The sequence below is a fragment of the Notothenia rossii genome (genome assembly GCF_949606895.1).
Source record: "Notothenia rossii genome assembly, chromosome: 8".
In the NCBI taxonomy this organism is placed as follows: Eukaryota; Metazoa; Chordata; class Actinopteri; order Perciformes; family Nototheniidae; genus Notothenia; species Notothenia rossii.
The window spans coordinates 60,828,425-60,842,763 of record NC_136906.1 but is presented as its reverse complement, the minus strand read 5'-3'; the positions used below and the strand labels follow the sequence as shown (position 1 = coordinate 60,842,763).

The following is a 14,339-nucleotide window of genomic DNA, read 5'->3' as shown; positions in this document are numbered from 1 at the left end:
GGGTGACCGGCATCGACATGACCATTATTATCTCTGAGCCTTCTATGTAATAGCTGCTTTCAACAAAAACATGGTTTCTAGCCGTGTAATAATACAGACTTTGGAGTGCCTCTGATTCCCTTGGAACATGAGGTGAGAAAAAGCATAATGACTTCATGTTGGTTATTTTAGTTTCAAATATTTCACCTGGAATAAAAGCCACTCTTCCCCTTTGAATTATTTGTATTAAACAGCATGTCCCAGTTATTCCTGTGGTACAGATATTCCTGTGGTACAGATATTCCTGTGGTACAGATATTCCTGTGTCACAGGTATATTCCTGTGTGCAGATATTCCTGTGGTATAGACTTGCTATACATTAGGCAAACAGAAGACATAGATAGGCTTTATTGTTTTTCTTTTATTATGGCCTTTTTCCAGGCTGTATAGGATTATCACTTTAATTGTAACAAAGGCACAATGAGCTAAATCTTAAGGACAGAAAGGCATGATTATATTAATATCATATTATATAGAGCATATTATTCTGACAGTTCATCCCTGTAATAATAATGCTTTTTTTTTTAAATTAATGTTTACTGATCGATTGTAAGTGGTATCAGAAGATTTAAAATGTTAACAGACCACAGCAGTAAATAGACACTGTACACTGAAATAACTCGGTGCAGTAAATCTTTTTGTACTTCTTATGAAGCGCGTATTAAAATAGCACAGAGGGGATTCTGTGAACTGTAATGTCATAACTGCAGCACTGAATGTACATTTCAACCTCCTGTGAACTGTGATCAGCCAGAGGTGTAACCCACCGTGTATGCTTACAGTACATATTTCTATTTTGTGTATCCAGAAGAGATTCATAGGAAAGTTTTTCCATTTCTCTACACATTTAAAGTCTGCAGCATTTGATTTGTCCAGACTTTATTAAAACGTGAGAGAGGATGACCGCTTGTCACCCCCTGTCCCTCCTGCCTGCTTTAATGAGGAAGTCACCACAGACTTTCTCCTCTCCTCTCTACACACAAACACAAAGAACAAGAGAGAATCGCATGACATCCTGTCACACTGTCACAGCGGCCAAAGGATGCTCCCATGGCTGTCTTTGTTTATTCCCTGCCTCCTCTGAGCCTGTGCTTGCATTTGCCTCCACTTTGTTCTACTTGTGCCAATAGTTTCCTCGCGAGTATGTGTGTGCATACACATCTGACCCGTGGACCAGAGGATGTATGTAGTGTTTGGAGTGTGCGGTGAACAACTGTGCTTTCTACCACTCCAGGTCTTTTCTTGCATGTCTATTGGAGGAGGCAACAAAGGCCCACACGGCGTCCTTGAGGGGCACGAGTCCCTAACTCTCCCTTTCTCTCCCTTTCGCCTTTGTCTTTTATGTCATCCCCCGGCTCAGCCCAGGTTGACAGCAGTGCTGAGGCTCAAGTAGCTCAGCTCAGCAGATTGGAGAAATAAAGCGTCCTCATCATTGACTATTCTCTTGTGCTGCATAGTGCCAGAGCTCACTTACAGACTCAAATCAGGACAGATACACATTTAAAGGGTCTCGAGGATTTCTGATGCCTTGCATGAGCTGATTTCTGGGAGTAGGCACAGAAACGTCTTCATGACCGAATATGGTGGATATTGGGAGAGGTATGTTTTAGAGACTGTTTAGAATTACTGTAGGCCTAGACCTGAGCTAGATTAGGTAGCACATGAGATCTGTTGTCTTTTATCTGCGTAAAGAATCATTTTTTCAGAAGTTTGCATCTAGATGGGTGGCCTGATAATGTTCATGATATTTTGTACCTTAAAGTTTGACATTTAGCCACCATGGCTTTTTGAAATGATCTGACCAGTGTTTAAGATGATGGTGTTTCAACGAATGGCTTTGGGAAAGTGGTTACCTTCTCGCTTTGTTTTGTCTAACAAATAGGACGTGTGCTGCGTCCCTTGCTAGATTATTGTGTGAACACAAAACTAATATTTTCGAAAAAAATATGAACGTTCAAATACAAGTAAAAGTAATACTCAATTTCTTTATGGTGATGAAAAAGGCATAACAAGACCTTTCTTTTAAAACCCTTAACCATCACCCGAGCATTACAGGTAATTACAAATATTAAATGAATTATTGTGATTTAAACCTTTATATCTTAAATATTGAATACATTTACACAAAGGGTTGTTATGCAGGCAGCAGAGAACTTGTCAATGATTTTCCAAAGATCTTTAGAATTTTACATCAATTTAATTTGAAAATGTTTATATTTCCTGAAAGAAATCAAATGTAAAAAAAAATGGCATAAACAATTTTGACATTTTGATTGATTTAGTTTATTTCAAGCTATTTTATTGTTTATCTTTAAGCAGGCCTAATGAGCACATCAAGAGAGCGGACATAAAAAAAAATGTTTAAATCTTTGTTAGCAAGGAATTGTTTGATGAAAAAAATATTCAACCACTTATATAGAGTAGTACAACAACATATACAAACACTAAGGTATACGTGTGGTATTAAGGTGTAATTATTTTGAAGAAATTTAGTGAAATATGGAGACTCAGACATGAACATTTTATTAAATAGAAATCCAATTTATTTGCCCTTGTTATTATTGTTATTATTATTATAATTATATATATATATAATAATAAAAACATATCAATTCACAATATTTAAAATGTTCCTTAATACCTGCTCCTATGTAACTATGAAAACAGGATTGCATAAGTGGCCTTTTTATACTGACTAAATAAATACTACTTTTATGTTAAGTTTGGAATTACATAAAAGCCACAAGGAGCCCATTTTATTCATATATATGTATATCATTTATATCTGTTTTATCTGTGAAGGGATCTTATGATTTCAAAAATGCCCTAACTGCACAGGGAAAGAGAAATCAAAATATCAGTCAGGAGTCAGTCAAGGCATTCTTAAGAATTCCTTGGCATCAGAGCTGAAATTGAGCCTTTTGGGCTTGTTATACTTTGGACCTGAGGTTGCAGAATAGAGAGATTTAGTTATCCAACATCTTGTGCTGATAGTGAACTTTTGACCATCTCTCCGCCGGCAGAATGCTTCATGTGGGTGTATTTAATGGCTGCAGTCAGAAACTGAGAAACCATTTAAAGTGTTAGTCTTATCAAAGTCAGCAGGGGAGAGCAGCTTTTTCCACATATCCATCCGTCTGCTATTCGGATCATCTCTACATCTTTTTGGATTCTGAGATAAACACTGAACAGTGAAGCCATAATAATATCAGATCATTAATTCAATCTAATTCTGTATATTGCACCAATTCCTATGGGGAATATCCCTCCTGAAAGACATTGTATATTTTTTATTATGGGGTTTCGTTTTTTCTGTGAAAATGTTTTGCTTGGAAAGATTTCTTTTGTTCGCATTCACTATGAATAATGCTCTTGGCCTGCTCTACTTATTCTGTTGCAAGTTCCTCCCTGACATAGAATTTCTCTGTGTCTGTGTATCTAAATACTGATGTGCAGGGAAGCCTCATTTGATCTGACTCCCTTGATCTGCTGATTTCTAAGTTAAAGTAGGCCTATTTTGCAAAATGCAACCCAAATTAATAACGAGTAATTGGAAGTAACTTTTCATAAAAGTGAAATTAGCTAACAAATGTCAGTTTAACAAACAGTTTGAGTTAAATGTTACATATTTTTTTAACGGTTTATTTATCTGTGTCCTGCTGTGATTTTTTTTATTGGCATTGTCAATCATTCATTTTTGTCATTTTAATCATGTCGTAAATAAATACCATGAGATAAACACACTTAGAATAATATCAAGTATATCTAATTCATATTTATATTTAAGTTGTAATGCTTTTTTTAAAATCATCTAATGCTAAAAAATGATCATTAAAGACACTTAAATTAAAATTTAAGAAATGGTGATGCATGGTTTGATTATTTGACTTCATTGACATAATTTGAAGTTCATTTTTATTTTTCATAGAATGCAACACATTTCTTGAAAATATGAATAATAGAAAACGCTTTATGGCTTTTTCGTGTATTTTTGCTATGCAGATAACAAGTCATTTGTTTTCATTATCATACAGTATGCGTTGTGGAAGAAGATCCTGCTTTATATCAGTTAAAAATGGTCTCCTCCAAGCTACAAAAAAGCCTTATGGCAGAGTTGTATATTAAATTATTGATTAGCTAGCAGTTTGTTCTGGGTAATTAAGATGTGAGTGTTGGTGGGAATTGATTGTTGAAAGTTTAAAAGAGAACAAGAAGGTCAGGATGAACACATCAGCACCCTTTCTGCTGCGCAACATAGAATAGCATCCAGTCGGATAAATATGTACACTCTGTTTACTTATGCTGTAGAGAAGATTTTATCAAACAAGAATTAGAAGAGAAATTATTTTTATCTGGATTGAAAAATTGCTGTTTTAGCTTAATTCACTATACACGGTACTTCACAGGGTGGTATATCGTCTTTTGAGTTACAACCATCACCTTTAAATCCTCCTTGTACTTGCTCTGATGCAATTAAACAAATATTGTTGAACCTTTTCCTACTTTTTTTAATTTTTTTATATCATAATAATAATAGTTTTGACTATAGTTTTATATTTTAGAAACCATTGAAGAGATATTCTCAGCAAAGGAAAAATGAAATTCAAAGCGGGTCCATTGTAACAAAGGCACGGAACATTTCACTGTGTTTAGCTTTAAAATAGATATGTCTAATACAGTTTGCCCTTGACTTGTTCACATATACTGTAGACACAGCAGCTCAGTAAAAAAATACAGAACATAATACAATATTATAAAGATTGTATCTCAAAGGTAATATTTTATATCAACACAAAATGGTGGTTAACAGTAACACACATGTAAAACCCTAAAATGGCTTTCATCCATTCAGCAACCAATGGTTTGCCGCATCTCCCTTTTCCAGCAGCCTATCAAAGCTCAGCGGGCTACTTGCCACACCTAACAGTAGTGGAAGCATGTTGCGTGCTGATTGGTAACTGGAAATAGCGCCCTGGGACCCCATTGGCCACGGTGCTCAGATGTTTGACAGTAGAGTTACTAGGCTGAGCAGCAGAGTTGGCACTGGTTTCAAACCCCCTATGCAGTGTGTCAACCAATCATAAAGAGCCACAGTGGGGCATTATAAGAATAGTGAACGGCTTAGGGGCAGGAAACTACCATTGCACATTTCATCACTGTTTTCAGTCCACAACAATACTCTCTAATTCCTGTCTAAATCCCATGAAACAGACCTTACCAGTATTTTATCAGTCTGTTGCAGAACTTGGCGGTCCTCAAGAGATTCTTTCTTCACTAGTATTGAGACGTTTGGTGTTTCAAAGTCGCTGTGGTCCCATTGAACATGGCTGTGCTTCCCCACACTCCGCGCCGAACCCGAAAATGGGGGACGTCATGTGCAGTTTCATGGTCCCCGGGGTTGATGAGTTGTTCTAGGGCGCTCACCGACACACCCCCTAAGAAGCCATAATTAGCTTTTCCATCAGGCATTCAGGTCGGCCTTCACGGCTTCGAGGGAGGCGGCCATTGTTTGCTGACAAGTGGAGGTCCCTTGTCTCCCCCTCTCACTTTTTCTATTCTCGGGGCAAATGGATGGTATGCGGTGTGGCTGATTGGAGGTGAGAGCCATATCGGTCGCTGGAGATTCACTAATGCAAACTCAAAACTACTGTGTATTCACTATTCACAGTCCATGGCCACACAGTAATCAGATAACTGGCCAACTGACAAGCAGCAGTGGAGTGGAATGTGGAGAGCGGCGAGAGATGGATGAAAGACAAACCAAATGCCCAGCTCTGTTTGCCTGTGTGTGTCTCACTCTCACATTGCAGCCATGCATCCAGCCAAACTACATCAGTACATATTGCCCAAAATTGCCTCTATTATTTTCTCCCCATTTGGTATTCAGCATGTTTAATAACCGGGTCATTGCTTTCTGGCCATTACTTCCTCCGTGCGATAACTTTGAAGGATGAATTGCACCTTATTTGTCTTTATACTTTATAATTTTAGCTACCAAATTAATTGAGAGCTGAGCCTCCAGTGTCGGGAGAATGGAAGGAGCTAAATGAGTGCATATTCCAGAAAAATAGAGGGGCAAGTGTCATTCCAGGTTAATTAAATCCCTGCTTTGAGTCTGGCATGAACACAGACCTCTTTCAGGATGATGAAGACAAAGTCCTTTCTTTCAGCTCGGGTGTTGCCGATATAATCACAAATCTAATGGCTATACCGCTGTGTAAATCACATATCGCTGCCCACACACACACACATGCACATCTTACTTGTTACACGTAACTGACAACAAATGAGTCTGCTTTGCTATGCTAAAGCAAGAACTGTGAAGGTAGTGTCAAGTTTTGAAAAAAATAAATCTGCTGATCAAAAAAGGATTTGCCACCTTTCTTACAGTACCTTAGTCATTTTGCCTCTCATACCGCGGCTGGTGTTTATCTCTCCCCAGCATGAAATATGTGCCTTTTATTCAACGCAGACTACGCTTTGTGCCAAATGGATGTTTACTATACCTCCCAGCCTGCAGTCTCTGTTAACCCTAGGAGCGTATGGAGGCTGGCTAACTCGCTGTGTTCCGCACCATCAAGTCTGTCGCTTATTATTTGAATCTCTTAGTGCTTTCTTTTAGTGGAATTCTCTATAGCAGATTAACAAAGCTGCACTGTTGGTTATCCCTTTCTAAGACCGTGGAATAAGTTGCTAGTCTCCCGCTGATTTTCACTCTCAGCATCCTCTCACGGTTCCTCATTAAGACTCTGAGAAACAAGTGCCCACCCCCCCGACCCTACGCTACAGTAAGGCCAGGCCTAACATGATGCGTCTACACCACATAAAAAAAAACTCAGCGTGTTCATTGGCCTTCGACAGCACATCGGTTTGCTCCGAGCATGTTTTCTCTGATTGCGCTCCGTCCCTGTTTTTCAACTCTTTTCCCTTTTTCTTTTCAGAGAGTAACACGAGGGCGGGTGCTGGGTATTTTTCTAAGAGAGCGAGAGGCGGGTGTTGGGATTTGGGGATAAGCAGTTGTTTTCCCATTGAGCGACGTTTTGAAGGTCAACTTTTCGCCGAGTAGGGCACTTGTGAGAAGCCAAATAATTGTATTTCAGTATGAATAATGCATTGACAGTGTATCTGTTTTCAGCCCACATTTCTTTTAGGCGCTTTTTAATCTCATTCAGCTTCCCTTCATTGAAGTTCTAGTGCTGCAGCGTAAAGTCAAATGCAGCTAAACAAGTGTCTTTTCTCACAATAATCCTAGTATTTATCTCATTCCAAGTTCTATGTTATCCACTGGTTATTGCAAATTCCTCTAAAGAGTATAGAATATGAAAGCTAACTATTTCCTTTTTTTGCATGCGCCCTTTTCTGCTACATTTTTACATCTCATTATGCCTTTTCTCAAGTGTTCAATTTAATCTGTTCATGTAACTTTTTCTCCATCATGTGAATACATTGTTTCTTAAGAGTGGCCAGCAATATTGTGTTCTACAATCTGCACTTTTCCACATTTGGTTCTGTTTCTCCGTTGTCATGCTATTTGCTCATGTTTGTACAGTATGGAACCGATACAATTTCTAAACCCAAATGTGGCGTTGTCTGTTTCTTTTTCTTGTTCTACAGAGATGTTGAAGGAGTTGAACCAACAGCGCAGAGCGAAAGAGTTTACAGACCTGAAAATTATTGTTGAAGGCAAAGAGTTTGAAGTCCACCAAAATGTTCTAGCTTCCTGCAGCTTGTATTTCAAGGACCTGGTGAAAAGGTTTGCCTTCCCTTTCCCTCCCACCAGCTGTTGATCCAATCTGTTCTTTTCATAGGGCGCATTTGTGTCGCTTTTTCTTTTTTTCCCCTTCCCCTCTCTCTCTTGCAGGTGTGTGAAGACTTTGGTTCCTAACACAGGGCCAGCAGCCATTCCTTCCTCTTCCCGCTCAAATGAATGTATCTGAAAATGGAGAGAAAGGTCAACCCTCGTCATTACCTTTCCTCCCCATGTAGGGCAATTTAACCACATTTCCATTTTAATGAGCAGTGAAAATGTTCCATGACTGGGGATGTTTTGAAACTCACCAAAGGGCCAAAACAAAAAGAATCATGCATTTTGCTCTTTGGGTGGTAATTTTCCAAAGCCACACTGTCTTTTGTGGGCCGAGGGATTTTTGTCTCCCTAGCTACCACACAGCTACCTTTATTTTTCTGTTGTTAATTCTTGAGTTTTTGCTGCAAAAAAAGCCTTTTCATATTTATATTGGTAAGTCTAATAAAAAATAGATGTTAAAAACAAAAGCACATCTGAGACAGCTCACTTACTTTCACAGGTTAACACCATCCTTCACAAATGTATTCATTTGAAGTGGATCTAAGTATTCCCCTAGTATTCTGTCCTTCAGACTCCATACTTGTTGTCTTTATGGGTTGTTTTTGTTTCCGCTGGTGCCTGTCTGCATAAAAGTGTGTGTGTGTGTGTGTGTGTGTGTGTGTGTGTGTGTGTGTGTGTGTGTGTGTGTGTGTGTGTGTGTGTGTGTGTGTGTGTGTGTGTGTGTGTGTGTGTGTGTGTGTGTGTGTGTGTGTGTGTGTGTGTGTGTGTGTGTGTGTGTGTGTGTGGGGGGGGGGGGGGGGGGGGGGGTGGTGTATGTGTGCGCGCGCATGTCAGACCTTTTTTGTGTCCCCAGATGTGTGTGTATGACTGTGTAACGTCTGAAAGCGCAACTATGTATTTTTACATTTGCCTTGTTTTCCTGGTTGGGAATACCATAATTCCCTAATGTCCTCCTCCTTACTTCAAATCCTTGCAGGTGTTTTCGGCTTGATTGAAAGTTGTTTTGCCGCCTTGGTGTTGTTTGTGTGTGAGTGTGTGTTTGTTCTTGCTTGCATGACTAGGGATGAAGCGTCGAGCGAAGACAAACAGAAAAGACACACACAGTGGCTAGAGGGAAGCCGGAATGCCTTAGGGGAGTGTGCCTCTTTGCCTCCACTGCCAGCTCATCATAGAGCTGAGAGCTGCTTATCAGCCGGCGCGGCCTCCTCACTCACCAGCAATACACTTGTTTCCCCCTGAATGGGAATGGAGTGAGGTAGACCAGAGAGAGAACAGAGGTATAAAAGCCACGTCTGTACTAGGGCCACTCATCTCCACGATAGCTACACTCGTTCACACACCATGAATAAAAAAGAGACAGTCTTATTTTAACCTTGACAATAGCAGAGAAGCTTCCTGAGGGACTGAAGTGACTTTGGAGAGAACTGAAGCCCCCATGCTGGTCAGCCTGTCTATCAGATAGTCTCCTCTGCTCCTCTTATCCATGACGAAGCCAAATCATTTATGCATAAGACGGTGGCTCCTGGAAGACACCGGGGCTCCCAAAGGAGCGACTGAATTTACATCAAGCTCGTCCTGATGCCTGCTGCTGCTGCCTAAATTAGCAGATTTTTCTTGTTTCATTTGACAGTTTAATGCCGCAAATTCCCATTAATTGGCTAATTAATAGTAAGAACTAGTCTGATATATTGTCATTACACTGTCATTTTTTACCAGATAATGTCTAAAATAGAGATCTTCTCATTTGACTGGAGAATATCTAATGAACTTGTTCCGCTAATTGTTTATTTTGTAAGATGTCTTTAGTTTGATGTAGTGAATTCCGGATCATCAGCATTATGCTAACACGACACCGTCAACTGTGGCTGCCGTTGATTCCTCAAGGCATGTGGCACCTTGACTTTATGGAAATTTAGAGCTGTGTCAGAAGAGGACTTCGGTGAAAAGTGGACAAGGGAAGGGTATCCAGGGAGCAAAAACAAATGAATAAAAGGGTAGAGCAGGCACAGATTATAGAGATGGAGAGAAGGGGCATTTGTGTGAGGCGTTTGCAGCCAGTCAGAATGTAGCAGGCTCGGTCAGAGAGGAGCACAGAGAGCCCAAGGCCTGTCCGTCATTGAGTTACAGCCTCCCATGTGCAGCTCGGGTCACTGTCTCAGTGCAACTGCAATTATGCTGAGGCAACACGTGGCCTGCTCGCTACTGTCCACATCTTTATGAGGTCAAATAAGAGAGAGCGAGGTACTTCATCTCCCTAAATGCTCTGCTCCCCACCCATCTCATTCAGGAGGCACTGCCTTTCAGACCCCTGTCAGCTCACTATAAACCAACTCGGTGTGTGTGTGTGTGTGTGTGTGTGTGTGTGTGTGTGTGTGTGTGTGTGTGTGTGTGTGTGTGTGTGTGTGTGTGTGTGTGTGTGTGTGTGTGTGTGTGTGTGTGTGTGTGTGTGTGTGTGTGTGTGTGTGTGTGTGTGTGTGTGTGTGTGTGTGTGTGTGTGTGTGTGTGTGTGTGTGTGTGATGTAATTATTTTGTTATCCAGGCAGGTTGCCATTACTTAGAGAGAAAGAAGATACTGGAGTGTGAGGGAGTTCACATCACACTTATATTTCTTGGCGTACACACACACCCACAAACCAAGCCAATGGCTCGTTTAGGAAATTAAAGGCTTGATAAGCAAAGAGCTAGAATGTTGCGTTGCAAAGTAAGAGAAATGTTGAGTATTCTTTTAGGGTGATATTCCTTTGACTGCAAATTCTCAACAAAATTCTGCGATTTTTCCATGTTGCTCCACTCTTCTGCATAAAGAGTTAAGGCCCACCTTACTGTAGGTGTTCATTCAATATGCCGTCTTACCCCTCGATAGTTGAAGGATGTAATGCTGCTTCAGAATGTGCGCGCACGTCTGCCCTCGCCCCCCAACCAAAAAACCTATTACCCTACACTTTTAAGGGCCGATGCACGGTGCAGGGAGACAGATCATCTCCGGTAATTCCATTTTATACCCCTCAGGATTTTCCAATGAGTGTGCTCTGCAGGCATTTAATTTATGGCCACTGCATCTCCTGCACCACTGTAATGTAAAAAGCTCCAGAGTCTTTGAGCAGCCCTGACACATGGAACCTTGCCATTTGTTTCTCTCCCCTTCTCCCCCGTCTGTCGACCCATGAGGGCTCTATGCGAGTCAGAGAGTGTTATGACCATGAGATGGGTAGAGAGCTGTGTTAAAGCCCATTAGAGTGTCGGCCCTGTTTGAACATTGCAGCTGAGCCCTGAGTGCACTGTTCAGCCCTCTGCTGCTCCATTCAGCCTGAGGGGGAGCCAGGACACTGGAATATTCCCCTTACATTTCAATTAGCAACAATGTATTTAAAGAGATAGTCCACTCATTTCAAGCCATATAAACAGACCGGGCGATTCTTTGTCCAAGTGAGGAGATAAATAGACCAAAATGCTGTTACATCATTCTGTACAACAGAAGTGAATCCACTCATTAGTGCAATAATGGTCACTGCATTGAACAATGACAATGGCAGTGTTATTTAACCAGTAACAATGAGCCTCATGCAAGAACATGTTGGCGTTTTCATATATCTCTTACTTTTTGTGATCAGAAGTCTAACTCACAAAACTCTAAACTGTAAATTGCTGTTTTGCTCGTTCGTAGGTGCGCTTCTTTGAGATTTGATCATTAGCATGTTCCGACTTTCATTCACAAATAAGAATTTCACATTGCACAGCTTCACATCCTGCTGTCAGAAATCAGCAGATAACAAATTAGGCACTGTCAGATTAAAAAACATTAAGACAGATTTCAACAGCGTATCATCAGAAATAATTGTCAGCGCCCCGATTTGCTGAACTGAGTAATCAGTTTGCACTTTTAACTTTTTGGATTTTGGTGGCATCAAAAATACATATTCCAATCATCAAAGCATCATAAATCATTGTAAATTATACTCTAAGGAAGAAAGACATATCTGTCGCTGACTCTTTTGAAAGAACGGATTACTTAAAAAGAACAGTTGTGAATAGGACAAGTGCTCTTAGTTGTTTGTATGTTTGTATACAGTACTTGTTTTGCGAGAGGATCAATGCCTGGATAATTCAAAGAATACCTTATCCATTTCCCACACAGACAGAGGTTTAGGCTTTTAAACTCCCCACCTGTCCTTTTTGTCCTTCAGAGCAAAAACAGCTCGTTCCAAATATAAACACCGTGTCCTCAATACCACAAAGCAAACACAGGCAAACCATAAATCTCAACACTGATAAAGCTACAGCATTATTGTTTATTTTTATAATTTATTCCTGAATTATGTTGTGACAGAGCATGTAAATGCAAGCCATTTTTAGCTCAGACGGTGTAGGCTTTGCATTTGAATAAGCTTCTATCTGAAACGTATCTTGGCAGCGTATGTACTTCCAAAGAATAGATGGTCTTGTCGGGAAAAGCTAAATGTATTCCCTGTAAAATGTATGTTTTTGGGATTGTGTGTGTGTGTGTGTGTGTGTGTGTGTGTGTGTGTGTGTGTGTGTGTGTGTGTGTGTGTGTGTGTGTGTGTGTGTGTGTGTGTGTGTGTGTGTGTGTGTGTGTGTGTGTGTGTGTGTGTGTGTGTGTGTGTGTGTGTGTGTGTGTGTGTGTGTGTGTGTGTGTGTGTGTGTGTGTGTGTGTGTGCAGCCCCCCTCCTCCCTCTCCGCCTTTGCTCACCATCGTTTTGACAGTCTCTGCTGGGTTTTAAGACTTCCTCTTGAATAAGTGGTGCATTTTTCACAAACAAATGTCTTTGCCTGAGTGTGCCCATCTTTTTCCCCCCTCCTCGCCCTATCTCTCCGCCTCTGTCTCTCCTGTCCTCCCTGCCGCCCGCTTTCACGATTTAAATTCAAGTCTGCAATCAGACGCAGCATAAATATCCACCTCTTTTAAGAAGCTCTGGGAAAGTCATTTCCATAACATAAGTGCTCAGACAAAACAAACTGCCACTCGAGCTGGTTCCTATTGCACTAATTGAGCAGGTTGATGAGCATGCTCTTCTTTTATTTTTAGCTCTGCCCCCCCCCCCTCTTTTCTTCCCCACCTCCCTCCATCACTTTAACCCTGAACGACCCCTTCCCTTCTTTCTGTCTTACCACCTGCCCCCACTGCAGGGCTTTGTGCGGAAAAAGGGCAATAACACTATGTGGCTTTTTGCTTTGCAGGAGGAAAATGAGTAACTACTTTGGTTTTTCCAGCCAATGTCCATCCAGAGACAAATGCCATTGTCTTTTTCATTTTATTTTTGGATGTCCTTCTCCCCTCTCACCTCCTGAGTACGCTTTAAATGACGACTAATGTCTCAGTTCATACACTACAGGCTACTGATGATTATTGCAGCGGGGACAAAGGCTTTGTTTAGGTGTGATGGTGGATTTTTTTTCGGGGGTGGGCAGGGATATCTCTTATTTAAAAGACCAAGGCACAGTCATGGAACAACCCAAACCCTCCCTCGGAAGGATGGCTGCTGGCTCCCTGTGGAAGAACCGTCTCGCCCTGCCTCCCTCCCTTTTACTTCCTTCTCATCGCCCCCCCCCCCCCACCCCCAAACTGTCTTTCCTCATCTTCACTATAACCATTTCCTCTACCTGTCTCATCTTGTTTGTTTTGCTGTCCGTGTCCCACTAAAAGCTGACTGTTTGTCATGATTTCTACTCCGACAAACTGGCTCCAACAGAAAAGGAAAAAAGACAAACATACACACATACACAAATACACACAGAAACAGGCCATGACTGACACAAGCAAACAGCCTCCATCCATCTTAATGTAGGCTACTTTTCATATTGTTGATGCCCGTAGCCGCAGGAGGAGAGACGTAGTAGTGGGGGAATTCGTTCTGCCGGGCTTTGATTCCATTTATTTTGCCCTTGAGTGGATTATTGTTTCACATGGGACATTAGACATGGGTGGTGAGGTGTTATTCGACGCTCTCATACCTCTCTGGGGGGATCCTGCATGTGAACTAATCTCTGCCATTTGATCCCGGTGAAGTCACAATGTGGCTGAAATCCTCCTCGCACATCTCAGGCTCTGCATTACGCAGGGATATCATATTCTATTTAATTTGCTCATCCAAGCCCTCCCTGGCGCCTCTTACACCACGCCAGTAGGAGTGGATACTCTGCTCCTGATACCCAGCACGCACACGGCAGCAGTGTAAGCTCACAAACAGCGAGAGGGCCCAGCACCACATGCTTTAACCAACATACCTTACATGCTGTCTTATGTCCCTGTACGAACTGTGCCGTCACTTTCTTTCTCTCTGTTTTCCGTCTAATAGCTCATAATGTACCCTGCCATTTATGCATGTTCACCACTTCAAAACTATGCATACATGAAAACCCACATGTGATAAGCATGCCTGTTGAAACCAAGCAATAACTTTTGTTTGCCTAATCCTTGTTCAGAGAGTTAATTTTGTTTCAGATGCAGCAATATAGTTGCAAATCTGCTAGCCCC

At 41.2% G+C, this 14,339-nt stretch overlaps 1 protein-coding gene across 5 annotated transcripts in view; it reads left to right on the top strand.

Annotated features, from left to right (window-relative positions):
- klhl29 (kelch like family member 29) overlaps window positions 1–14,339 on the top strand; it is a 208,731-nt gene that overhangs the window by 120,398 nt on the left and 73,994 nt on the right. For all 5 annotated transcript variants that reach the window (XM_079643102.1, XM_079643101.1, XM_079643100.1 and 2 more), the window contains exon 6: window positions 7,654–7,792. In XM_079643102.1, coding sequence (XP_079499228.1) covers window positions 7,654–7,792 — 139 coding nt within the window. The remainder of the gene's footprint in view (window positions 1–7,653; window positions 7,793–14,339) is intronic.